Source organism: Acomys russatus, chromosome 18 (genome assembly GCF_903995435.1).
Source record: "Acomys russatus chromosome 18, mAcoRus1.1, whole genome shotgun sequence".
Lineage (NCBI taxonomy): Eukaryota > Metazoa > Chordata > Mammalia > Rodentia > Muridae > Acomys > Acomys russatus.
The window spans coordinates 62,339,227-62,366,954 of NC_067154.1; the positions used below are offsets into that span (position 1 = coordinate 62,339,227).

Consider the following 27,728-nt stretch of genomic DNA (forward strand, 5'->3'; position numbering starts at 1 on the left):
TGTTAGACTGGCCTGTGGGCAAACCTGCGGGGCATTTGCCTGATGAGTGGCTGATATGGGTGGGCCCATCCCAGTGGACCTGTGTCATTAGATGGGCAGCTCAGGCTTTGTGTGGTCCTCTAGTAAGGGGAGCGAGGACTGGCTCTGACATGGACTCTGTTCTGATTTTTTGATCGCTTCTTCTTGGCGAAACTGCCTCGCCAGGTCACAGGGGAAGAGGACACGCCCAGTCCTGATGTGACTTGTTGAGCAGGAGTGGGTAGGGAGGGGGCTCTGTTTTCTGAGGAGTAGGGGAGGGGACAGGGTGGAAAGGGAAGGAGGGTGGAACTGGGAGGAAAGGAAGGATGGGGCTACAGGCCAGGATGCAAAGTGAACAAAACAAGACAACAGCAGCAGCAGCAGCAGCAGCAGCAGCAGCAGCAGCAGCAGCCCCAGAAAGCAGGCCCAGCAGCCTCAGGGAGCAAGCTTGTGGGCAGCACCATGTCCTCTGCCTCATTCCCTTCCCTGCCTCTCAGTTCCTGCCTCAAGTTCCTGCCCCGACTTCCATGATGATCTTAGGTGACCCCCTACGATAAGGTCATTTGACTCCAAAAGGGTAGCAACCCACAGGTTGAGAACTACTGCTATAAGCTATTAGGTGAAATAACCACCCCTCCCACCCCCGCCCAAGCTATGCTTAGTCAGTGTCTTAGCACAGCAATAGAAACCCTAAGACATCTCTTTTTACAGCTCACAGTCTTTTATAAGGAACAATTAGAAAAATTAACAATGTTTAATTCTTTAATTCAGTTGGAATTCACTTAATGATTATTGATGATAAAGAGAGCTAGTGAGTTCAGGCATGGTACCTCACACAGGCGCAGGAGGATTGCTTTGAATTTGAGCACACTATAGACTACACAGCGAGTAACAGGCTGGCTAGAAATACACAGTGAGACCCTTCTGAGAGATGGAAGGGAGAGAGAAAGAGGGAGGAGGAAGAGAGAAGAGATCTAATGGTATTTATATTTCACATCAAACAAACTGCAGCGTTTACCACCGAAGCCGTTTCCAAGTGTTCGGTTCTGTAGCGTCAGCCGTGGCAATAGTGTAGTAGGTCTATAGCCTTTCCATACTGTGGAACTGGAAGTCTGCGTCCGTGAAGAGCGGCCCTCTCCTGCCCCAGAGCCACCATCCGGCACCTCACTTCTGTAAGTCTGACTGCTTCATTATTGTGGGCCTTCCATGTTGTGCTGGGTAGCGTTATGTCAACTTGACACAAGCTAGAGTTGTCTGAAAGGAGGGAACGACCGTCACTGAGGAAACGCCTCCATGAAGTTCCCACTGTAGGACATTTTCTTAATTTGTGATTGATGGGGGAGGGGCCAGCTCCTTGCGAGTGGCGCCATCCCGGGGCTGGTGGCCCTGGTTCTAGAAGAAAGTAGGATGAGCAAGTCCTGGGGAGCAAGCCAGTACAGAGCGCTGCCCCAGCTCCTGCCTCTGGGTTCCTACCCGTTTGAGTTCCTGTCCCAACTTTCTGCAGCGGTAAATTGTGGTGTAGAAGTGTAAGCCAAATAAACTCCTTTCTCCCCGACTGGCTTTTGGTCACGGCATAACTGAGACCCGTGTTTTCGTCTTCCCCGCCCCATCAATCCCTCTCTCCCTTCTTCCCTCCGAGTGGGACAGTAAAGGGCAGGGCTTCTTGTATTAGGGCCGCGGGTTGGACCTGGCGTGGGATGGAGAGCCAGGGCAGGTTTTCAACAAAAAGCTTGCTGCAGCATAGGTACCAACAAGATCTTTGGCCTCAGAGTTAGAGACAATTTGTAACCAGGTAAAAAAATGAAAGCCAGAAGACCAGCACGAGAGAGCAGTAGCCAAGGTGTGAGCCTTGGAGCTCCCCAGCACCAGTAGCTCTTTTAGATGGGGGAGTTTGAGAAGGAGAGGCTGGGGAGCGAGGCTAGGAGGAGCCCTCAGGGGCGAGGCTGGGAGGAGCCAGGCATGCAGTTCCGGCACTTGGCAGAAGGAGGCAGAGGAAGCAGGTTGGGCCTTTGTGTAGATACATAGTCTCATGCTTTACTTTGATCTTACAGAAAAGGGAGCACTCCACTAAAAAGGACACTTTAAAAGAATATACCATTATATTGTCCTATATTGCATGAGGATTCCTTACAGAACGAGAGGGGACAACCCCATATCCCTTATGCACTGAAAACGCACTCACCAAAGGCCTTTGATTTATGGCGTGCCCTGGAGCTAGATTTTTTTTCCGGGTAGGAAACCATGAGTTGGTTTGGTTGTTTTGGCTCCTTCACCCAGCACTGCACTGTGAACAATTGGCCTGACGAAGCAGGTGGGGCGACGGCCTAGTGAGATGCCAGGAGTTTGGTCACAGCTCCATGGCAAGATGCTGCAAACTGCTTTGCCAAAGTGCTTCAACCTTTGCCTTCGTTTCCTGTCTGATCAATGACAGTTTTGGCCTCTTTAGCTTCAGCTCTGAGCCTGTTTGAATTGAACAAAGTCACAGATTTTAATTTATCCCCATAATTTCTCACCTGACACTGGTTCAGATGTGAAAGTCTCAGAGCCAGAATGCTCTTAAAAAAAAAAAAAAAACAACAAAAAACAAAAACAAAAACAAAACTTTATTTATTTATTATGTATACAGTGCTCTGGCTGCATGTACACCTGCAGGCCAGAAGAGGGCATCAGATCACATTACAGATGATTGTGAGCTGCCATGTGATTGTTAGGAATTGAACTCAGGACCTTTGGAAGAGCAGCTGGTGAGTGCTCCTAACCTCTGAGCCATCTCTGCAGCCCCAGAATGTTCTTATGATGACCTGTGGTGATTTTGGTGAAAAGAGTTAAGCCTACAGTGTGTAAATATAGCATTCCCCTATGTTAGGGTTGGCCTAGGTTGTGAGCGTCCCTGTAACCTTACCTTGTACTCGGCTTAATGGGACATCTTAGGCATTTGACAAACCACACAGCCTGTCACCAGCTTAGCCTTTCATCCATAATCCTGTAAGGGAGAATTAGATTCTCTTAAATCCCCTCTATATGTTATTGTTGTGTTAACATCTGTTTATACATTCTTTTCTCATCTGGTTTCCCAATAAGATGGAGAACCAGTACCCTAATGATTTCTACCTGATAGATGCAATTTATGTGGACTTTTCTTGCTATTGAAAACCCATGGCCTTTCCTGGTCGGTCATAGATGTGATTTGTTCACTCTCCTCCTCCTCCTCCTCCTCCTCCTCCTCCTCCTCCTCCTCCTTCTTCTTCTTCCTCTTCTTCTTCTTCTTCAAAAATAAATAAATTTTTAAAGAAATAAAAATTTTAAAAATTTATGTATTATGTATATATGTATACAATGCTCTGCCTGTATGTGTGCTTGCACACCAGAAGAGGGCACCAGATCTCATTATAGATGGTTGTGAGCCACCACGTGGTTACTGGGAATTGAACTCAGGACCTCTAGAAGAGCAGCCAGTGCTCCTAACCTCTGAGCCATCTTTCCAGCCCCTTGTTCATTGTTCTTAAGTTTCCATCTGGAAGGTGAGTTTCAGGTTTCAAGTAGTATTTTAACCATTGAGTGATAACTGGGGAAAGGAACACAGAAAAAGCCTTGTGAAAGTCATTTCTGAGGGAAAAAAACCAATATTGTTGTACAATTTACATTATAGGAGGCTTAATTTAGTTTCTCAATTTAAAAAGTTATATCATATTATATCAGTTATACCAGCTATGAAATAAAATAACTTTTATATCACACTTGATTCATGTATAGTATCAGGTAGGCCATGTTTTTAGAATAACTGAGTTGGTGTGTTGGTGGCTGACTAAACACTTTGCACATTTCTAAACACACAGGGCCATGCAGCATCTTAGGAAACACACATGCATTTCAGCAATGAACCCCCTCCCCGGAAAACAGCAAGAGGAGAGGGAAACGCTAACGCAGTGGTTTTCCTATTGGCTTTTTACTGCCTCTGTTACCATTTTTAAGTTATTTATTGCAACTGTGTCTTGGCTGAGGTGGAAATCACAGTGATCCCAAGCTCAAAATCACAAGTGTGTATGAGGACACATCTGTATTTTCTTGCCGGATACATTTTAAAATATTTCTCTTGAGCTGGGTTGTTCTGCTGGGGCTGGATGTCAGCCTTTATTGCAGGCGACCCTGTCGCCCCCGCCTTGACTCCAGAAGCTCTTGCACACTTCATCAGTGTTATTGTAATTCTGTGGCTGCAGGGTGCTTGGCAGCTGTTGCACCCCACTGGCAAATCCCATTCATCCTCCGCCCCCATTCACCACTGCCATTGGAGAGTTGATTTCTCTCTTCCCTGCTCTAGCCCTTTCCCAATTCATTTTGGGTTGTTCAATGTGAAACATTTTAATTTCATATCATACAGCTATTCACCTCACAATCCCTTTCCTAACCTGTCACCAGGGTAACAGCATAGCATGCTTTCGTTAGGCAATCAAGTTTTTATTTCACATGCTTAATGTTGCATTAAATGTTTGCATTTTGTTTAACCCCCATTAAATACTTTGAACTCTGGATATGTTTTATGGGGTAATGAAATCCCTGATTTTTGAATTGAAACTAAATCAACACCATCAGTGCATTTATAAGAAAATGTCAAGAGATTAATTTGCATAATACAAAGATGATTGTTAAAAATCCAAGTTAGCCGATCTGTGCAAAGCAATTTTCAGGATGGAATGGAGCAGTATTTGTATATTTATGTTTGGCCTTGTTCCAAAATAAATAAATAAATAAATAAATAAATTGGTTTAGAGAGATTTGTCAGGGAGAAAAATGCAATATTGAAAGGAGAATAGAATTGGTACAAGTGGGAAATAGATTTTTTTTGAAGACACTGCTTAATTTTTCAGCTTGCTTCTTCCTGTATTTATACATAAAAGAACATAATGGCTTAATGAGATGGAGCAAAGTGAGCTCGCGAATACCTGCTCATCTGCTCACGTTGGTGCTGCCTCTCCCTGGGAGAACATGGATCAGCAGGTGGGAATGCATCCAGTTAAGTCTGAATTTAAAAAAAAAAAACTTGACTAGATTTATGTTTCTCTTACCTTCTCATCTCCCCACGCCCCACCCCCCACATAATGATTTCAGTGAAATCTGTTCTAGAAATAAATTCTGTGAAGTTTGGAAAACACTAAGAGGCATAAGTAGGATGAAGGGACAACAGTGAAGGGCTAACGAGCCACCGTGTTTGAGTGTACGGAGGCTTAAGAAGGCACTGACGCAGCAGTTGCTGGTGTTCATACTTAGATCCTACTTCATACTTACTAATGTTTTCTTGCCTTCAGTTTGGTTCTCTGTGGAAATTCTGATTTGCTCTCTTGGGTTCTGTGGACCCAGAAAGCACCGGCCTGGCTGATCATCTACTTCGTGAAGGTCTCCTCCTTTTAGTAAATTCTTCTTTTCATGTGATGACAGCCTTTTGCCTTCAGATTAGTTACTAGGTCATTCCGAACACCGCAGATAGTGCCCTCGTGATAAGACTCGAGAGTTTACGGCGGGGACAGAGCCATCGTCCCTTCTTTTAGAAACACTAAAGTCAGGTAAGATAGCTGACTGCCCACATACAGTGCTGAAGAAGAAGAGAGCGTCTGGGCTGGTTTATAACTTTGCCACATTATTCTATCTAAACTGTCCAGTTTGCAACCATAGGTAACAGGGCATGCAAAGAAACATGAACATGTGGTCCACCCTGGAGATTAGTAAGTAGAAACTGTCCAGGAGGGAGTCTAGGCGCTTGACTTATTATACAATCATTTAAGTAAACTATTTTAAATGTATTCAAAGTGGCCCAAAGAGATGGCATAGCAATTAAGAAACTGTGCTGCAGCCGGGTGCGGTGGCGCACACCTTCAATCCCAGCACTCAGGGAGAGAAGAGGCAAGTGCCTCTCTGTGAGTTAAAGGTCAGCCTGGTCTACAAAGCAAGTCCAGGACACCTAGGGCTACACAGAGAAGCCCTGTCTCAAAAAACCCTAAGGGGTAGTGAGTGTGGGGGGAAGGGAGGGAGGACTTGTTGCTCTCACCAAGGATCTGGGTTCAGTCCCCAGTTCCCACCTCACGGCTGCCTATAACTCCAGCATCCTCTGCCATCCTTGGGCACCTGCATGTACATGGTACACATAAATTAACACAGACACATGTACATACAAATAAACTTTAAAACATTTAAAGATATTCAAAGAACTAAATACAATGATTTATGAAGAATTAAAGGGTTGTATAAGGACCACGACCGACAAGATGGAAAAATACAAAAACTGAAATGATAAAATGACAAGCAACAGTTTTAGATATGAAAATTATAATGCTTAAAACAAAGGCATACATTATTTGCACTCAAGAGCAGATTTGAGGTGTCAGAGGCCTCTTCACATGTTATAACATGTCAATTAAGATTATCCACCATGTCAAACAGAAAGAAAAATGAGGAAAAGTTAAAAAGGCCCAGCGACGGAGGAGAGCACAATCTGTCCACCCACACGGATCCGCTCATAGTCCCAGAAGTGGGGGAGAGAGAAAGGAGACAAAGATTGTACAGCAGTTATGGTTAAATTTATGCAACCTTGATAAATAGTGTTACTCTGCAGAAGCCAGAGTGCTGATCAAGCTGAAGCATAAAAAAGTCCAAGAAGGCCACACAGACAGCAGCACTCAGCCAGCTAGAAAGCAGAATTTGAAAGCAGTCAGAAAAAAGCGATTAGTCATGTGAGCTGTATCCACAATAAGAGAGTTCACTCCTCAGCAGGTACCAAAATGGATGAGGAAGAAGACTGGAGCCTGGAGATGTAGTTCTTGTAGATCTACATGGATCTAGCATGGAACAGGCCATGATTTTGGTCTCCAGCACAGATTTATACACACCCATGCGCACACGCGTGCGAACACACACACACACACACACACACACACACACACCTGATTGTAAACACTTTCCAGTCAGAAGAACCTTGTTCTTATTTCTTACCGGCAGGCCTATCAGAAGCTGCAGAGTGTGAGGTGCACCTCTCTGTCAAAGGTGTGGTCACTGTCAAAGGTGTCAGAGGACGGCCAGAGCGTAAATAGGTAGCCCCTGTCTTATGCTCCTCACGCCTCAGAGAAAACATTCAGGATTGTCAGAACTTCTTGACATCGAATGGGGTATCATGGCAAAAAGGGGGGGGGGGGGCACGAACAGGACACAGAGGAGTTTCAGGTTAGGAAGCTGCTTCTCTCAAATTATTGACTACGCCTTGACAAGTGTTTGCATAAAGACTCCAGGGAGCTCAGCATGGAGAACTTGCTGGACTGGCAAGTGAGCAGAGCTTGAATTTGAGTTGCATGCCGCCGGATATGGTGACGGTGCTTGGAATTTTGAGTCTCACCAGTTGGAGGGTCTTATAAATACTTCAAGATTTCCATGAAAACCCTGAAGCGGCTACCCCTTCAGGAGAAAAGACTGTTTCTGGAATTAGCAGTTGGAGATGTTTGGTAGATTAAGAACAAAACCAAGTAGACACAGCCTTACATGACATGCAAGCCAGACGTCAATGGCAGCCATTAATCGGTAAGTTCAGTGCCTGCTGCCGTAAAGATCAGTCAACATGTGCAGCCCCTTCAGTGTCTTTCCGCAAGGAAGAGCAACTTGGCATAAAGTTGTAGAATAAAAACGACTCATAGCTGAGAGAAAAAGCAGCAGCCAGAAGGAACCGGCCAGGAGACCGTGAGGCTGTTGAAATTGTGGGTAAGCACTTTAAAGCAGGACTTACAATTATTTCAAGTATTAAAGAAAGAGACATGGATGTGATGAGAATGTGTGAAGTGAAATTCCAGCTGTAGAATGTGCCTGCTGTAGACACTTTGCTGGGGACACTGGGAGCAGGCTGATGGTGACAGAAGAAGAATAGGTAGGTCAGAGGGTAGAGGAACGATATTGCACAGTCTGAAAAGGAGTGAATGGAATTTCAGACATTGAAGGAGCACAGAAGGGTCTTTGTGGAAATCTGAGACACATTTCACTCCATGGCTATGGTGGTTAGCATCAGGTACGTACGTATGTCCAAACACACAAGCCATGTACTTCAAATATGAGGAGTTTTCTTCTTTTCATGTACGTGTATGTGTGTTTTGCATGTGTGTGCACGTGTGTTTGCATGTGTCTGGGCATATGTGCGTGCACGTGGGTGTGGACACCCGAAGCACATGTCAGGAATCTGTCTCCGTGCTTCTGCCACCCTCTTCTCTGAGGCAGGGTCTCTCAATCAAACCCAGAGCTCCCCAATACAGCTAGCCTTACTAACCAGGTTGCTATGGAGATCCTTTCTTCTCCTGAGCTCTGGGATCACAGGCCGGCCTCCGTGCCCACTTGGGAAATGTTAGTTCCGGGCCTCCATGCTATAGTCAGTCTTTCTGCCTACACAGTAGGCCAATGAGCTGTCTGTCCAGGCTCAGTGGCTTTTTCTTAAATCTCAAATATGTTGTGAAAAATTGGCTTCTGTGATTTGTGAGAAACTCTCAGGAAAGGTAGCACAGATGTGCTGGGCAAGAGATATTAGAAAGATACATTGGATATTATCTTTTTAACCTTGAGACTAACTGGCTGGAGAAGTGGGGGCTCTGTATATCCCACTGCTGCCGGGCTGCTGTCTAGTGTCACACCGGAAGCTACCCTTCCTTCCCTGGACTGTCCGGGAGCTGCAGGCTTCCAGGCAGGAACAGATGCAGCTCTGGAGTCCCAGGTTCCCCTTCCCATTTCCCTTAAGAAAGACTGGAGCACGTGTGGAGTGAGGTCCATGCAACAAGACACCTAATCTCACTGGGGACGCAGAAAAGAGTTCTTCCACTGTGTTACAATTAGCTCATTTTGCTGTTGTTTTTGTTTTTTGTTTTTTCGAGACAAGGTTTCTCTGTGTAGCCGTGACTGTCCTGGACTCAATTTGTGGACCACGCTGGCCTCAAACTCACAGAGATCCACCTGCCTCTGCCTCCCGAGTGCTGGGATTAAAAGCATGCACCACAACCGCCCGGTACAATTAGCTCTTTTTAATGGCTTTGAGGGTAGATCATGGCAGCGGGAACTTGGAGTTCCTAAACTGGCAGTGAAAGCTGCAATGTTACAGCCCTTTGGTTAATCCCCATATACATGGCGGAGGGTGCTGGCAAATGCCTAGCGTGCAGGTTCGGGGCTGATCCGAGTGGCTGTTTAAAGAGGTTCAAACTAACAAGGACAAGTTGGGCAGCTGCCTCTCTGTGACTGGGCGAACTTCCAGGCAGCTGAAGCCATCCCGGTGTGGCTGCCTGACTGGCGGTCAAGCCCAGGGAGGAGGGGAGCCTTCTTTCCCCAGAATAAAGCACAGATTTCAGGCGATCTTGGATGAAGTACGTGGTGCTCTTCCATTTATTTCATGTGAAACAGAGGCTTGTAAACCTTAGGCAGTGGGAGGGGCTTTGAGGATGACTGTGCGTCATTGGCTGGGACTAGGATGCTGGCAACGCTGAAAGATAACAGAAGACAAGCTCACTGACCCACCTGGAACCTTGAGTGGCCACCTATAACCTTGCGGCTGTATCACATGCTTCTGAGGTGGGCGTAGAAAACAAGGAGAGAGCTCCATCCCACACCTTCCGTTCTCAAGATGAGATTTAAATGTCAAGTTTGGGATTTCCAGGTCTTGAACATGCTCCAGTCTCGCTAGTCCTGTGCTAGTTCCCCTGCAGGCACGTGTCCAGGGCCCCACGGAGGCACGTGTCCAGGGCCCCACGGAGGCACGTGTCCAGGGCCCCACGGAGGCACGTGTCCAGGGCCCCACGGAGGCACGTGTCCAGGGCCCCACGGGGTGGCTCGCTCAGGAGGTACGAGCACTGGTTCCTTTGTAGGGGATCTGAATTTCATTCTCAGCGCCTCACCTGACAGCTCGCCCTCTCCTGTGACTGCCTTCCTGGGCACCCACATACTTGTGTGTCTGTCTGTCTGTCTTCTCTCTCTCTCTCTCTCTCTCTCTCTCTCTCTCTCTCTCTCTCTCTCTCTCTCTCTCTCTCTCTCTCTCTCTCACCTCTCACACACACACACACACACACACACACACCAAGAAAGTAACTAACACAATATGTGCCATTATAAACTTGTCAGAACCCAGAGAGTTTATCCTGCAAGAGTCAACCACAATCAGAGACTGTAGTGAGGGATGCGTTGCTATGAGCTTGGCCTCTTCTAAGTGTTGTGGTGTTAGTGTCTCCGAGAACACTGTCGCATCATACAAAAAAATTAAATGCCGAGCTTTGAGGTTGGTCTCTTTGGTTCTCTGCTCCTAACAGAAGAAAATGTTTGTCCTCAAAAATATTCCCGCGTGGGAGTAAGAATGTAGCATAGACGTACAATGCTTGGTTAGCGTGTGTGAAGCCCAAGGTGCATCTGGAGCCATGAGGGGAACTCACACCAAGAACATTCATAACACAATATGTGCAGTAAACTTCAAACCCCTACCCAGATCTAGCCAATGGACAGGACATTCTTCACAGTTGAGTGGAGAGTAGGGTCTGACTTTCACACGAACTCGGTGCCCTATATTTGACTACGTCCCCTTGATGGGGAGGCCTGGTGGCACTCAGAGGAAGGATAGCAGGCTACCAAGAGGAGACTTGATACCCTATGAGCATATATGGGGGGGGGAGGTCCCCCTCAATCACAGTCATAGGGGAGGGGAGTAAGGGGAAAGAGGGAGGGAAGGAGGAATGGGAGGATATAAGGGATGGGCTAACAATTGAGATGTAATATGAATAAATTAATAAAATATATTTTTTAAAAAAGAACATTCATAACAGTTTTGCTTGTAGCACTCCCCAAATGGAGACAACCCAATGCCCATCACCAGGAGAAGCCAACAAGAGACCACATCCATGTAAAAGAAAGTACCCAGTAAGCACAAGGGATTCAGATATATACTGAGCAAGCGCTGCTATCCTGCAGGATGCACTGATGTGAAGCTTCCGAGCAGGCAGCATGCCCTTGACTGCTGTGGGGGTGCCTCAGGGTAAAGTGACTGGAAGGCAGGTGGCGAACTGAAGACTGCTGACTTTCACTGTGTAAATTGCATTTTAAAAAAATCTGTGGGTGCCCTGTGATGATATGATAACTATACATCACGTGAAATGCTCTAGCCAGAACAACTAGCATTGGAATCTTAAATATCTTTATTTCCGGCTAGGTGGTGGTGGCTCACACCATTAATTCTAGCACTTGGGATGCAGGGAAGGTGGATCTCAGTGAGTTGAGGCCAACTTGGTCTACAGAGCAAGTTCCAGGACAGCCAAGGCTATATAAAGGAACCCTGTCTTGACAGCCGCCCCTGTCTGTCTGTCTGTCTGTCAATTATCTATCTATCTATCTATCTATCTATCTATCTATCATCTCCTTCCTCATGCTGGGAACCTTGGAGTTCTTGTCTTCCGGTTCTTTAAAAGTATATAGTAAATTGTTGTAAACTAGTCATCTCTCCACGGTATAAAATGCAACAAGTCCTCCTCCTCTGTGCTTGTGTTTGGTGCCTGTTATCCAGCCCCCCCTTTCCTCCCTGTCCTCCTAACCTTCCAGCCTTCAGTGACCCCCGTTCAATGTTCATTCATGAAATCAATTTGCTTCACTTGTGATGTGTGAGCTCGTTTGGTATTTGTCCTTCAGTGACTTTTTCTGTTTCACTTCGTGTCCTCTGTTCCATTCCCATTGCTGCAGGTGACAGGATTCCATGTCCACACCACATCTTCTCACACGCTGACACCACTGTATTCTTACTTGTTGCTGTGACAGGATAGTTGACCAGAGCTACTGGGAGAAAGGAGGAGTGTGAGGTCGTAGCACACCCTCAGCCAGCAGCAGGGAGGTGAATGCCCTGCTTGCCTTGCTTCCCCGTCTTTGTTCAGGCTGGGACTTCAGGCCATGGGGGCCGTGCACATGCAGGGTAGGTCTTAGCTCCTCAGTTGCAGCTCTCTGGAAATACTCTCACAGGCTCATCAGAGGTACGTCGTACGTCGCCATGGGCATTCTGAGTCGCCTCATGTTGAGAGGATTCACAGTGACAGGCACCTTGTAGGACCCGTATTGCAGCTGCCATACCAGGGCAGCCAGGTGCCCACTAAGTCATCTCTCCTCCTGTTCACTGCTGAGATAATGCAGCTTTCCTGATCTCAGTCGCAAATCACGGTGGAGGCTTGTGCATCCTGGAACCCTGACTGCACCTTAACATGCCAAGTACTTCCTGTCTCTCTCAAGATATTCTTACTGACAAGAAGGCAGAGGCACAGTGAGTACCCATCACCTGTGCAGGGCACAGAGCGTTCGCAGGCTCACACTTGGTCGGATGCGTGAGGCTTGTAGTGGTGACAGCTAGCCTGGTCGCTCTCCTGACTCATGTGCTCCACATCTCCCAGGAGACACACACACACACACACACACACACACACACACACACACACACACACACCTCACAGTAGAGAAAGAAAGTGGAATTTCATCTATTACTAATGTACTGTAAGTGCATGGCACATTCAGTACTAGGTTCTGTGTCACTTGTCTGATTATTTACAATGCTCACATTGAGCTTAGTGATATCCCTGACTTCTCAGGACAGGTTTGTGACAGGCTCTGGTATGGTGTCACGTGTTGGGATCCACACATTTTAAATGCATGGAGGTGGGTCTTGATCCGTCCGCATGCCTGCTTCCGGCTTTGTGAAGCGATCTCGGAAAGCTTTTATCTGTCTTCGCAGTGATGAACCTTAATGTTATCCTGTTGTAAGTCCTCACATAATAAGGCATAGATTTTTGTTTGGCTTGGCAGTAGACTTCTGTTTAAAATTCCTTTAATCTGTTCTCTCGTACTTTTTTCTATTCATTTTGATAGCTGATGGTTCTGTGAAGAATTTTACATGAATTTATTGTACTACCAAAACTCATTCTTGTGACCTTTGCTCTGTCTGAACTTGCTGAAAGTGGGGTTTTCAGCAAATGGCTGATTTTTTTTTTTTTCCTTCCTTGGAGTAGTTTTCTTTTTCAGTTAAGGAAAATAAGGGGGAAAAAATCATGTGCTAGATCTAAAGTTTCATTAAAATTGCTTATGCCCCATCTCAGGCATTTTAAGTGGGCCATCTGTCTAAACATCTTTCTCTCCCCCGCCCCCCACTTTTTTCCTGATCATTTCCCCGACTTATTCATGAGCCATGGGAGGGCTCCTTTGTAGTGTGCCTGTATCTCTGTCTGTCTGCCCCCACTGAAAACAGCTATGTGCTTGCATAACATAGCTTTTTGCCACTCTGGAAATTCTCTGAACTGGGTTCAGATGAGTGGCCCCCTTTCTGAGGCCTTTTTTCTTCCTACAAAGATGTGTATGCAGGAACTGACCTCAGTGGCTGTGGAATTCATCAGATTACTCCGGATCAGTTTACAGGCCACCCACTGGGGGAAGTTATGACGAGGCGGTTCTCCATGTTCTCCGACCATTCTCGCTGTCCTGGTGGGTCCTGCAGACTCAGAAAGCAGCTCTTAGTGTGTCTGATAGTAAGCCTCTGAGATGTCCTAGCTTGTAGTCTGTAAAATGTCAGAAGTCTCTGTTAGTAGCTGTGTGTTTATATGATCATCACTTGTGTGTTTGGGGTAGTTTGGCAAGTCATTTGTAGTAGTGTTGAAATTAGTAAAAACCAGTAGTCAGTTTTTCTCTGTAAGATAGGCACAAGTTGGGTTTCGCTGAGCAGGCTGGTTCCAGCTGCCCAGCTGGTCCTGGAGGTGGCCAGTCTTAGGAAGAACTGGGGTCCCTCACTGCCAGTGTGCTGATCTGCCGTGTGTAGTTAGAGTTTTGGGTTTGAATGTGCACACTGAGTTGTACAAAGCGAGCCCTTGGTCTGATGCAGCCCTTTCTATGGAATGCGTTTCACTAGGGGAAGCTGAGCCCTGTATAGCATTGCTAGAGGGACTGTGAATCAGCTCCCCACCTTTGAGAGGGGCTTGTGATTTTCCCATGCCTTTTTTCTTTCCTTGCTAAGTGACACCCAGGGACTGATGTCTGCTAGGCAAGTGGGCTATCCTGAACTTCATAGCCCATTTTGACATTTTGAGTTGTATCAACAGGTATAATTCTTTTTTTTTTTTTTTTTTTAATTTTAAGTATAACTGTAGGTTCTTATTACTGTCATGTTCATGCTTTTTGAATTGGATTTGGTGTTTCAAAGTAACTGTTACTGTTCTCTTAGCAACTCTGCCGAACCAAGGCACACATTCTCTGGGTTTGCATCCATGTTGGTACACTATTGTACAAGCTCGGTAACTAGCATAAATCTCCAAACCGTCCATTTTATCCTCCCAACAAAATCAGACTGTTTTAAAGGCCATGTATATACAGACAAAACCCTGGTACTAACCCCGCCTGGGAATCAGGGCTCCCACTCCTCTGACCACCTGGAGAGACCTGTCTAGGGAAGTGCTACAGCAGGGGACCTGCCTCCTATCACCTGCTTGTTTCTGTGGGAGCCCCTCTCACAGGCTCAGGGATGTGGGGTCTCAAGTGTACTGCTGAGGAGACATGAACCTCTGGACTTTCCCTCAGAAGCCTGTGTTCTTCCGTAAGGTCCCTCCCGGGGCAGGGGCAAGCTACAATGTATATGAAACAGATGTGGATCACAATAAAGCAGTGGAAAAATAAATAGTGGCCGGATCCCGAGGAGAGGCAGCTCTGTCTCGCCACCATCTGCAGGGTCGTTCTCTTCTGTGGGAAAGAGAGTCCTGGGCTAGAGCAGAGCGTCAGGACCAGGACTTCCCACCTCCTCCCGGCTGCCTGATGGGAACGGGCCTCCACTCTCACAAACTGCCGCTAAGTTCTAGAAAACACTACACACGCTGGACTGGTTGAGTGGAAGGAAGACAGTGAAATCACACTATCCCTGAGTCAGTTTAAGAGAAACGTGGAGGCACATTTGGGAAGTGTGGGGCACAGGAGAGGGGGTCCAAAGCTGCCATAATGGAAGGGTTGCAGTCACGGGCCAAAACAAGAGGCGAGGCCTAGAGTCGTGACCAGCTATCAGGTTGCCTTTGCATGCCTTCCTCAGGCTGTGTGCGTGTTTATCAATGCAAACACCATTGTTATTTCAATGGAAGTATAGGCAGAACTCACAGCGCTTCTGGGGCTCAGCAGAACCCGCCTCAGATCAGCCTGCTTGGTCCTCTGCCTCCTGCTCCTTTGACTTAATTAAAGGGCACTCATTTATCAGGAAAGTGGGACAGAGGGGAGAACATTCTATTGGGACTCTAGGTGAGAGAAGCATGGGAGAATGGGGAAATAGAAGGATCCAGAGGGTCCTATAAACCTACAAGAAGAACATTATGATGGGCGGATCTGGGCCCAGGGGTCCTGCTCAAACTATGGCACCAGCCAAGGACTATATGTGCAGTAAACATCAAACCCATACCCAGATCTAATCAACGGACAGGACATTCTCCACAGTTGAGTGGAGAGTGGGGTCTGACTTTCACATGAACTCTGGTGCCCCATATTTGACCATGTCCCCTGGATGGGGAGACCTGGTGGCACTCAGAGGAAGGACAGCAGGCTACCAAGAAGAGACTTGATACCCTATGAGCATATACAGGGGGAGGTAATCCCCCTCAGTCACAGTCATAGGGGAGGGGAGTAGGGGGGAAGTGGGAAGGAGGGAGGAATGGCAGGATACAAGGGATGGGATAACTATTGAGATGTAATATGAATGAATTTTTTTAAAAAAGGCATTGGTTCAATCAGATGACGCACAGGCCAGAGTAATTAGGAAAAAAGTAAGATGCAAAGAATTGGGGCTTCCTTTTTAAGGACTTGAATGGTAAGTAGCTCAGTCAAGAATTAACTTGGTGTGAAATAGAATGCCATAGATAGGTCAGGGTCAGGAAGAATGTAGTATGTATTATTGAAGAAAACGAAGATGTGGGAAAGCCAAGTCCTTGGAGAACAGACATCTCAGCACTCGAGGTTGAGCAAGGAATCCAGCCTGGTGAGGAGACAACCCGGGGAGGGCTTGGAACTGCCCTCTGCCCCGGGCACTGCAAACTACTGCCCTTGTGGCTCCTCAGACCCTTCCCCATAGATGGGCTGGACTGTAGCTCAGTGGTAGGGTTCTTTCGTGGTAGGCTCGGAGCGCTGGGTTCCATCCCAGCACTAGGAAGAAAAAGTCAATAAATGAAAACAAAGCATGGTAGAAGTCCTTCCAGAGACTCGTAGTCCAGTGCGGGAGATACAGGGTGACAGTGCCCTGGGGAGTGCAGGCACTAGAGGGAGGCCGGAGGGCACAGAAACACTCCTCGCCCGCCCACTGCCTTGGTGTGGCCCTTCCGTGTCTTCCAAGTCTGCATCTCGTCGATGCGGTTGCACGCCCCCTTCTCTTCTGTGGGGTTTCAGACAGTCGTTACACAGATGAAGCTGTCTGCCCAACGCTCCTCCTCGCCCGCTAACCCCCTTCGCCAGGCCTGTAACTACAGGGGACTTGAGAGTTGCAGTTGTTATGACTATGATTTTTTTTTTTTAAATACCAGATAATATAGTAATCCTTTCCAAATATGAGAGGCTTGAATGAAAATATAACCTGAAACGTTAATTTTAGATCCACAGCTGAAGCTGGAACTTAGGTACTAAAAAGTGCTACTGTTGATAAATACGTCAAAGACAAGACAAATATGAATATGTGTCACTAGGTTTAATTCTGAACTCGTGACTTTTTAGAACAAAATTGTGGAGAATTTTATTTTTGTATTTTTTTTTCCTGGCAGCTTGACCTAGTTTTTCTACTGAATGTAATACCAAACATACAGGTGTATGATTAGACCAGCCTTAGTCAGAGCTCCCTCAGCCTGGTGTGGGAAGCCGGGACTAGACAGAGGAGGCTGTGTGTGTGCGCGCACACCCAGGTGAGCAGTCTCAGAGCATAACCTTGGAGTGTGCTCTCGCCCTGTGCTTTTATGTGTGTTCCAGGGATTGACTTATGTCCTCAGGCCTGGGGGAAGCACCCTTGCTCACTGACATCTCACCCTCACATTCTTCACCACAGTTTTAGCTGTCTCAGCTATGCAGAGTAAACGGAATATGCCCCAAATTCCTATGCCAAATTATGCCAACTAATTCATCTTTTATCTTGGAAACTTAGCGCATTTGTTTATTGTTTATTTTACTGTAATTTAAAAATACCTTGATAGTTAGCAAAAAAAAAAAAAAAGTACAGCTTTAGAAAGATTAATTTGTGGAGGGCTGTCACAATTACACAATTCAAGTTCAAATCGTGGAGTGTGGGTGAAGGGTCTTAGGAGAGGTGATGATACCACAATTACAGTAGAGGTCTTTTGAGTTTCTGCCTTTCAAAGTCTCTCCAGTTTATATCTGAAAGCTGTTTTTCCCCCCATGGGTGGGATTAGTAAAATGAAATGCTAAGTATGATCTTTGACTTTTTTTTATTGCACACACTAATGTTAAAGGAAGTTAGGTTATTGTTTAAAGAATAAAATATAATTAACCCCTTTCTCCCCTTTCTACTTCAGAGTGCCAGTTATCAGGCCCGACGTGGCTAAGTGGGAGCTCTCAATAGAACTGCACAATGAAGATCACACTGTGGTGGCAGCAAACAGCGGGTCGACATTTGCTGTAAGTTCTGCTTGGGTTTTTTTGTTTTTTGTTTTTTTTCTAGTCTTGAGCTATCTAGGCAAATTTGGAACATTTTTGCTTCTCCAGTGTCTCTTCACAGCCTCCAGCTCGCTCTGTGTTTGTCTTTCTGAACTGAGTTTGAAAGGGACTTTGTGTCCCTTTATGCTAATTAGGGGACACAGTCCCCCATTTCCTGACTAGTTGTTCTTTCGCTGCTCACTGAGAAGCCATGGGTTGTATTTGTGACAGAGAAACTGCTGATTGTCTTTCCAGACTCTTTTTTAAAAAATATTTTATTAATTTATTCATATTACATCTCAATTGTTAGCCCGTCCCTTGTGTCCTCCCATTCCTCCCTCCCTCCCACTTTCCCCTTACTCCCCTCCCCTATGACTGTGACTGAGGGGGACCTCCTCCCCCTGTATATGCTCATAGGGTGTCAAGTCTCTTCTTGGTAGCCTGCTATCCTTCCTCTGAGTGCCTCCAGGCCTCCCCATCCAGGGGTTGTGGCCAAATATGGGGCACCAGAGTTCGTGTGAAAGTCAGTCCCCGCTCTCCACTCAGCCAGAAGGCCTGGCTGGCATCATCTTGGCTGTGTGATGTTCTTGAAGAGCTTCCGGCCTCCTGGTGCCACTCTGTGTGTTATGAAGAGTACAAACTCTTGTGTAGCATCCAAAACAGACTGTAGTAGTTTAAATTCTGGGCTACAGTGAACACAGGTCAGTCAGATTTCAGTGTTATATGGCAGCATGAATGATAGCTCTAAACTCAGTGATTGGAGTTCACCAGGAAAACACTGGAGGTTGCCGCGCAGGGTGTGGCTTTGCCTGTTTCCCTGAATTGAGGGAGCAGCTGTGTAGTTAGCATGATACACTTTGCTTTACCCAAATCACTTCTGGGACTTAGTTGTTTTGAAGTACATATTGTTTGTGGGAAACAAATGACTTTTGTCAGAAGACCGGAGCAGAAGGGAAGCCAAAATAATGTAATTTCATTCTAAATCTGATGGCTGGCAGGGCCTTGGAGTTTCTTGGTCTCACTGAGAAATGGACACACATTGGGGGTTCATGAGAATTCATTTATTCATGTATTTACTGTGTGTTATGCCTACTGTGTGTCATGCCTACTGTGTGTCATGCCTACTGTGTGTCAAGTAACTGCTGGGCATTCTTATGCAACAGACTCACAAATAACTGAGACATAAGGTAGTTCTTTGAGTTTGTGTTTTGTCTCAAGTCCAAGTGGATTAAAGGCCTCAACATAAAACCAGAGACACTAAATATGTTAGAAGAAAAAGTGGGGAAGAGCCTGGAACACATTGGCACAGGACACAAGTTCCTGAACAGAACACCATCAGCCCAGGCCTTAAGGTCAACAATTAATAAATGGGACCTCATGAGGCTGAGAAGCTTCTGTAAGGCAGGAGACACTGTCAAGAGAACAAAGCGACAGCCTACAGACTGGGAAAAGATCTTCACCAACCCTACATCTGACAAAGGGCTAATATCCAAAATATATAAAGAACTGAGGAAATTAAACATCACCAAACCAAATAACCCAATTAAGAAATGGGGCTCAGAATTAAACAGAGAATTCTCAACAGAAGGATATCGAATGGCTGAGAAACACTTAAAGAAATGCTCAAGGTCCTTAGTCATCAGAGAAATGCAAATCAAAATGACTCTGAGATTCCATTTATACCCATCAGAATGGCTAAGATCAAAAACTCAGTGACAGCACATACTGGCGAGGATGTGGAGAAAGGGGAACACTCCTTCATTGCTGGTGGGAATGCAAACTTGTACAACCACTCTGGAAATCTATCTGGCACTTTCTCGGAAAACTGGGAATAGGGCTTCCTCAAGACCCAGCTATTCCACTCCTTAGAATATACCCAGAAGATGCTCCACACAACAAGGGCATATGCTCAACCATGTTCATAACAGCCTTATTCATAATAGCCAGAACCTGGAAACAACCTAAGTGTCCCTCAGTCGAAGAATGGATAAAGAAACTGTAGTACAGCTAGGTACAGTGGCTCACGCCTTTAATCCCAGCACTTGGGAGGCAGAGGCAGGCGGATCGCTGTGAGTTTGAGGCCAGCCTGGTCTACAAAGTGAGTCCAGGACAGCCAAGGCTAACATGGAAAAACCCTGTCTCAAAAACAAAACGAAACAAAATAACCAAGAAACTGTGGTACATTTACACTATGGACTACTACTCAGCTATTAAAAACAAGGAAATCCCAAAATCTGTGGACAAATGGATGGAACTAGAAATGATCATACTGAGTGAGTTAACCCAGAAACAGAAAGACTCACATGGTATATACTCACTTATAATTGGACACTAGCCCAAAAGGGATGTCCCATGAAAGTCTTCACTTACCAGGAGATTGGGATAGATGTGAGGACTTCCTATTAGGACCCTAGGTGGGAGAAGTATGGGAGAATGGGAAAATAGAAGGATCCAGAGGGTCCTAGAAACCTACAAGAAGAACATCGTGGTGGGTGGATCAGGGCCTAGTTCAAACTATTGCACTAGCCAAGGACAATACATGCAGTAAACATCAAACTCTTACTCAGATCTAGCTAATGGACAGGACATTCTCCACAGTTGTGTGGAGAGGGGGGACTGACTCTGACATGAACCCTGGTGCCCCATATTTGACTACTTCCCCATGGTGGGGAGGCCTGGTGGCACTCAGAGAAAGGATAAGCAGGCTACCAAGATGAGACTTGATAGGCTGTGACCATATGGTGGGGGAGGAGGTCCCCTCAGTCATAGACCTAGGGAGGGGAATAGGGTGAAAGTGGAGGGAGGGAGGAACGGGTGGATACAAGTGAGGGGAAAACAACTGAGGTATAATCTTAATAAATTAATTAAATAATAAAAAAAATTTTTTTTAAAAACTTCGTGTTTTGTGGAGAGATGCTAAAGCGTTGACTACAAATGACAGTGCTGACGGAGTTAAGCAGTTATTGTGTCAACCGCCCTTATGGTACATTTCCTGAGTCTTTACAGCTCTCCCGTACCTAGGAGTCTTCCCATCAATAGCTTTGTAAGGGGCATTTAACTGAGTTGAGTAGCAAAGGATGAAGAGTTTTATCACTGCATCCTGGGGGAGGGATGACACTTCAGAGTGTGATCTGAGCATGCTCCTCAGTTCGGTGTCCAGTCCCCACTGAAGCCTGCCTGTCCCCCAACACCTCACGACCTCTCTTGGAGTGGTTCTAAGCCATGTCCTGTCAGGATTACTCCATTGAACCCAAAGTCCATATGTTTGTTTGCAGCGTCATTTTAGACCTTCATGACTCCTAATCTGACTGTTCGAGCCCTGTCTTTAGAGTATTTTCCTTCCTGTAAAATCTTTTCTGCTTTATATTTTAGCTCATGAGGTTAGCACTTTGAAATGAGGGCATTAAAATCATCCCAGAAAGCACCCACCTTGGCAAGTGATATAAAATCCTGTTTCCTCACTTTTCACTTGGATGCTGTGGGACATGTTATCCCTGGAGCAGAGCTGGGGCCCGTGTGGTGCAGCCCAGCTTGCTGGGGTCAAGCTGAACTGGGCTGCTTCAGGCTGCCCCATGTGGGGTCGGTTAGATACGCTGGTGTGAAGGCTTGTGGAGCGTGGCACCTTTTGGGGGTCACTGATGGGAGAACTAGAGTTGTTTTCTCGGTTTCCTGCCAAGAACAAAATTAGCCTAAAAGTAACAGGACAGGTTTGGATTATTGACTTCAGAGGAAGAATAAGAAAAGTTGTGTTTATTTAGCTCACAGTAAAGCTCAGAGAATACATAATTTTAGAGTTTATATTGGGGGGGGCACTCCAAACTTTGAAAAGTTCAAATAGAGAAAGCACAGTATGTATAGATTTCCTACTAAAAAGGAGGGAAGGAAACCAACTGTGGGTGCAGTTGAACCCTCTCCTTACAGCCTCCACTCGGCTCCTGCTTCCCCAGGGGTAGCAGTTGCCCTGAAAGTGTCACGTGTTCTTGTATGTACTCAGATTGTGTTTGTTCTACAACAGTAAAAAGGAGCGACAGGAAAGCAACACACACACACACACACACACACACACACATATACACACATGATGAATTTTATTTGTAACCCTGAAAAATATAAACTGGTGCTGAAAGTATTAAAGTATTAAACACAGTGCAGAACCCGGAGTTTGGAAATGTTAATATGGTTAAGATGTCAATCCCACTGAAAGTGGTACATAGATTCAGTGCAGCCCCTTTCAGAGTCCCGGTTACACTTTTGCAGAAATAAGTAACTTACTCTCAAATTTATGCAAACTTTCAGGAGATTTTAAATAATCCAAATCTCTAAGTAGAAGAGCAGAGTCGGCCTCATCTCTACAAAGCTTCGGTTATCAAATTCTCCCTCCCAGGCAAAATCTGTAGCTCGGGCTCACACCTGTAATCCCATCACCCGAGAAGCTGAGAGACAAGGTCTGCAAGCTTCAGGCCTCCCTGGCCTACCTGGTGAACCCATTGTCAGCCTGGGTTATAGAGGGAGACACGGTATCTAAACACAAAATAACTGGCCTCGGGAGAAGGCACAGTGGGTAGGTACGAGTTCTTACTTCAGATCCCTCAAATCCATGTAGAAAGATCTGGGCTATGTAAGGCCAGTGCTGTGTGAGGCAGAGGCAGAAGCATCCCTGGGACCTGCTGGCCTCCGGGCCAGCTCCTCTCTCGATGAAAGCCTGCCTCAGGGGGGTAAGGCAGACAGTGTTAGAGCAGGAAGCTATTTGCGTCTTGTGTGCACAAAGGTCTTAGTCACTGTTCTGTTGCTGAGAAGAGATGGCGTGACCAAGGCAGCTCTTATAAGAGAACATGTTTAAGTGGGGCTTACTTGCTGTTTCCGGGGGTTAGTCCTCCACCATCATGGTGGGAGGATACAGACAGGCAGGGGCTGACAGAAGCTGAGAGCTACATCATGATCCCTAGGCAGATGTAGGACGAGAGCCTCTAGGCCTGGTATAGGCTTTTGAAATCAAAGCTCACCCCCAGTGATACACTTCTTTAATAAGACCTCACCTCCGAATCCTTCTAATCCTTTCAATAATGCCACCCCCTGGTGCCACCCCCTGGTGCCACCCTCTGGTGCCACCCTTGGTGCCACATCCTGGTGCCACCCTCTGGTGACTAAGCATGAAAATAAGTGAGGCTATGGGGTCCATTTTTGTTCAAACTGTCACAATGGGTATGCACATTCATAAACACACACACACAGCACATACACATTGAAAAAAATTGGGGACTGGACATGAACAGATAACTTCTGTTAAAAAAAAAAAAAAAAAAGTCAGATGGCCAAGATACACACGAAAAATGCCCAGTATCACAATCATGAAAGAAATGTCAGGTTGGGTGACTGGTACAGTGAGGCGTGTCCTCTCACCCATGGGAGGGGCTGGGAAATGTCAGGTTGGGTGACTAGTACAGTGAGGCGTGTCCTCTCACCCATGGGAGGGGCTGGCAAGGACACAGAGAAGGACAAGTATTGGTGGAAGAAGAGGGACCCCTGTGCCCTGCTGGCAGCAACGTCACAGTCCCTGTGTGAAATGATACAGGACTTCGAAACGCTGAAAAGCCACATCGTGTGATCAGCAGGGCAGTTGAAAGCAAATCCTTAAAACATATTTGCACATCCATGATGAAACCAGCATTATTCACACCAGCAGTGAAGATACTATCAAAGTTCCCACTGGTGGGTGAGGGAGGGGTCAGACAAAATGTAGGACCTCCACACCGAGGGAATTACTCAGTCCTAAAAAGAAAGGACATTCTGGGGCTGGAGAGGTGGCACTGTTTGCTCTTCCAGAGGTCCTGAGTTCAATTCCCAGCAACCACATGGTGGCTCACAACCATCTGTAATGAGATCTGGTACCTTCTTGTGGCAGGCAGGGTACCATATAAATAATAAATAAATCTTTAAAAGAAAGAAAGAGAAAAAGAAAAAAAGGACATTCCATTCCGATGCATGCCAGAAGATGGAGAGAGAGACCTTGAGGACACTATGCCCTGTGAAGCACGTCACTCAGGAAAGGGTGTGCTAGGGGACCCCCCAACATGAGCCCCTGCAGCAGTCAAAAGCTGCAGAGACAAAAAGTTGAGTGGTGCTTGCCAAGCCCTAGAAAAAAAGGAAAGGAAAGGCGGGTCCAGGCCTGGTGGTGCCTGCCTTTAATGCCAGCCCTTGTGAGGCAGAGGTAGGAAGGTTAGGACTCTGAGGCCACCCTGGGCTACATGGGATCTTGTCTCAAAAAAAATTAGATTAAGTAAGATCAGCTAAATGAAATAAAAAGGGTGTGGGGAAGGGAAGGGTGAGCTGTTGAAAGAGTACAGATTTCAGTTGTGTAAAATGAGAGTGTTTTAGAGGTAGGAAGTGAAAGTGTGTTTGATGGAGTGGCCGATGTACCGTGTGTGTATATGCTGTGTGTGCTATAACACAATTTAAAGCTACGTTCAGCAGCTCACACTGGTGTTTGTAATGAAGAGTGCGGGTTCTCAGGTAAAAGTCTGGCATTAGTGAAGGCAACAGTGAGCAACGGAGCTGGCCAGGGGTGTGAATCCCCTGGACACACACGTGGGAACACTAGCCAGTCTTTCAAAACAGTGAACTCCAAAGTGAGGAAAAGCATTTGAGTTTATTTGTAATAATTTTCTGGATTCCTAAGTTTTCCCTCCACTTCTCTCTGGTGCAATATAATATAAAACTAGTTAGAACAGCACAAGACGCACAAAGACTAGTGTGCCTTTGCTTTAGAGACGAAGACCTAAATTTATATTGGAGGCCATTCATTTGGAGGAAAGAGTCTGAGTGGTCCTGATGTGTAAACAAACTGGCTTAGAAATGTGGGCCTCCGGTGAGTGGTCGGGGTGTATTGTGTGAGAGAATAATATTTTTTTTTTAATTAAAAATAAATAAATAAATAAAATAAAGAAAGCTCCCAGCTGCCTAGACAAAGGTGTTTGGGAGCGACTACTGACAGCTTAGAAGTCACTGCATGTGTGAGCAAGGACTGGTTTCCATCGTATCTGCGAGGGAAACACGGCGTGTGTGGCAGGGTCGGGGAGCAAATTCTGTTGAAATATGTGTACGCGTGTTTGACTGCCTGCGTGTCTGTGCACAGTGTCCACAGAGCCCAAAAGAGGGTGAAGTTACAGAGCGACATAAGCCACCATACGGGTGCTGGGAACGAAAATCAAGCCGTCAGGTTTGAGAAGCGCCCTTACCAGCTGAGCCATTTCACCAAACCTATTTTTTATAAACTCTGTGTGTGTGTGTGTGTGTGTGTGTGTGTGTGTGTGTGTGTGTGTGTGTGACACTAGCATGTGTAGCCACGCCTTTGCTATGATAGAGCACAGCTGTGGGGCCTCTGCTTCTATATTATGGGTCCCTGTGGCTGAGCCAAGGTGCTCAGACTCAGTGGCATGCACCTTTTCCTCTGCGCCATCTCACCAGCCTTCCAGAACTTTTCTTTTAAAAGTGTTTACAAACCTTACCACTTCTTACAAGTGCTAATATTGTGATAATGATTTTTAGCAATGATTGCATAATTGTATACAAGTAATTATATTTTCTCAGAGCTTTTTAAGGTTTGAGAATAGCACTTATGTCTAAAGAATTTAAACTTTCATTTTGTTTTCTTAATAACGTTCATTTTGGTTGATTCGAAATGATCTTATCTTTGGATGCCTGTGGTGGAGGGAGGAAAATGTTAGTGTGTTCATATCATTTAAATTACCACCCTGTATTTTTCTTCACAAAGAAAAGTACGGTGATGAGCAGAAGGATAAAAAATAATAATTACAAATGGATGCATAATAAGAAATAATTACAGACCCCTTGTTTGACGTTTTCTTTCTCTGATATAACCAACCTTTCCCTCTTTGTTCTGCCACCATGTACTTCTAGACTTCTGAGCTAGGGAAACATTCTACCAGTTTGTTTTGACATTTAAAGAACAGTTTGGAAATTTGGTTTTAAAGTAGAGCCATGTGAGCAATTTTGTAAAATGCTGTTTTATAAAAACAAGCAGTAATCGCATTAACTTAAAATGAAATTAAATGCATTTTTAGCATAAGGCCATTTTTTTAAAAAAAGATTGATTTGGTTTTATTTTATGTGCATGGTGTTTAGTATGTGTGTGTGTGTGTGTGTATGTCTTTCACCCTGGTGCTTGAGGGGGAGTCACACCTGGGGCTGGATGGTTGTGAGCCTCCATGTGGGTGCTGGGAATCAAACTTGTGTCTTCAGGTTGCCAGTGCTCTTCACCACATAGCCATCTCTCAAGCCTTCCTTGCTTTAAAAAAAAAAGGGGGGGGGAGTAAACATTAACTAAAAAATGAAATATATCTTTAACAAGATTACCTCATATCTGTCCCTTTTATAATAGAGAGAAATGCTGAGGGATGTGGCAAATGTGAATTTTATGGGACTGTGTCAGTCACAGGGTTTATTTTTGTTTTGAGGCAATGTAGCTTACGGAAGACTTGAACTTTTGGCAATCCTCCTGTTTCAGCTTCCTATGTCTTGGAATGACAACTGTGTACTACCACATCCAGTTTCAGTTGCCTCTTTGAAAAATTTACTTTCAAATATCTTTCTTAGGAGAATGAGCTATTGCCACGTCTACTGCTGGGCTGCTTTACATTTATGGAAGTTTTAGGACAGTCTCTTACTCTGGGACATGACAAAGACATTAGAAAATAAGGCCAGGTGACGACAACACTTATGACAACTTTAGCCTTTTCAGTTAAAAATTATCTGTGACTCAAATTCATGTTTGACAAATGGAAAACGACATTATTATTATTATTTTTTTAGTAGCATTTGAAAATGAATATTGTATTCCCCAGTAGAAGCTTGTAAAATGGTTTGATTTGGCCCAGGGAGCTGACTTTCACATGCGATAGAAAATCAAGATCAGGTTTTTTAAGTTAGCCAACATACTTAAACTTCTGTTTTTCTTTTGTCATGAATTAAATGTTATGACCACGCGAACTACTTGCCAGGCATTTTTTTTCTCCATGTAGCTAACCCCCTGCATGAGTTAGATCAGATTCTAAACAAAGCAGAGTTTATAATAATGTATTTGAAGAAATTATTTTATGAAAGTGAATTTTTACCAAGTGCATTATGTAACATGAAATTCATTCAACAAAGTTAATTTTCTTGAAAAGTTATTGTTCGAGTTGGGAAAAAAAAAAAACCAGTGGGAAAATAAATCAATTGGGTTTTTTTTTTTTTTTTTCAAGATATGTATCAGGAGACATGGCCTGTGGCCTGTTCTGGTTTTGATCTTTTTTTCCCCCTAAATCTTTATGGAATTTGTTCTTTGACAGTTGCATGCACACGTATCATGCATTTCCAAGACTGTCACTCTTCGCCCTCTCTTGTGTCTTTCCCTTTCACCGCCATCACCCGTCCCTGCCAACCCTACAAGTCCTTTTTCCACATTCGTGTCATTTTTAATTAGCATATATTGTGTTAGATATCATTATGACATTTCAAACAAAATGGAGTTTTGAAACCACCCCACCCAATTCATGTTATTCAAGTAAAACATGTCAGGCTGTCCTGCCCAGAGCACCCTATGTGAGGCTAGCCAAGGGGGCCAGAAGACAGCAGAAGCCTGTAGCTCATATGAAACTGTTCAGAGGTGATTTACAGCGGGCAAGTGTGATGGCTCCTCAGGCCAGCTCGGGATGATGGACGGAAGCCATTTCCATAGACATTTTTGGCAAAAATGGAAATTTCGATAGATCCCTGGTTTCGTATGGTTCTAGAAAAAGAGGTGCTAATACGTCATGGTGTGTGTTGTATAAAACCCACGAGAAGCAATTTGATAAGGAAGCTGACAGTGCCTACAGTAGGGTAGAAGCAGCATTTCTTCAGGCTCATCCTGGCCTACACAGAGAGACCGTGTCTCAAAATCAGCCAACCAGCACACATACGCCCAAGCTGTCACCTTACATTATGTCTAAGTGTAGGAAGCGTAAGAGAGCATCCGGGGTAGTAGAATTCAAACAGCTCAA

At 45.4% G+C, this 27,728-nt stretch overlaps 1 protein-coding gene across 3 annotated transcripts in view; it reads left to right on the forward strand.

Annotated features, from left to right (window-relative positions):
* The window catches only part of Pcca (propionyl-CoA carboxylase subunit alpha), an 842,751-nt gene that overhangs the window by 703,963 nt on the left and 111,060 nt on the right, over positions 1-27,728 (forward strand). For all 3 annotated transcript variants that reach the window (XM_051160992.1, XM_051160990.1, XM_051160991.1), the window contains one exon: positions 17,568-17,670. In XM_051160992.1, the coding sequence (XP_051016949.1) occupies positions 17,568-17,670 (103 nt within the window). The remainder of the gene's footprint in view (positions 1-17,567; positions 17,671-27,728) is intronic.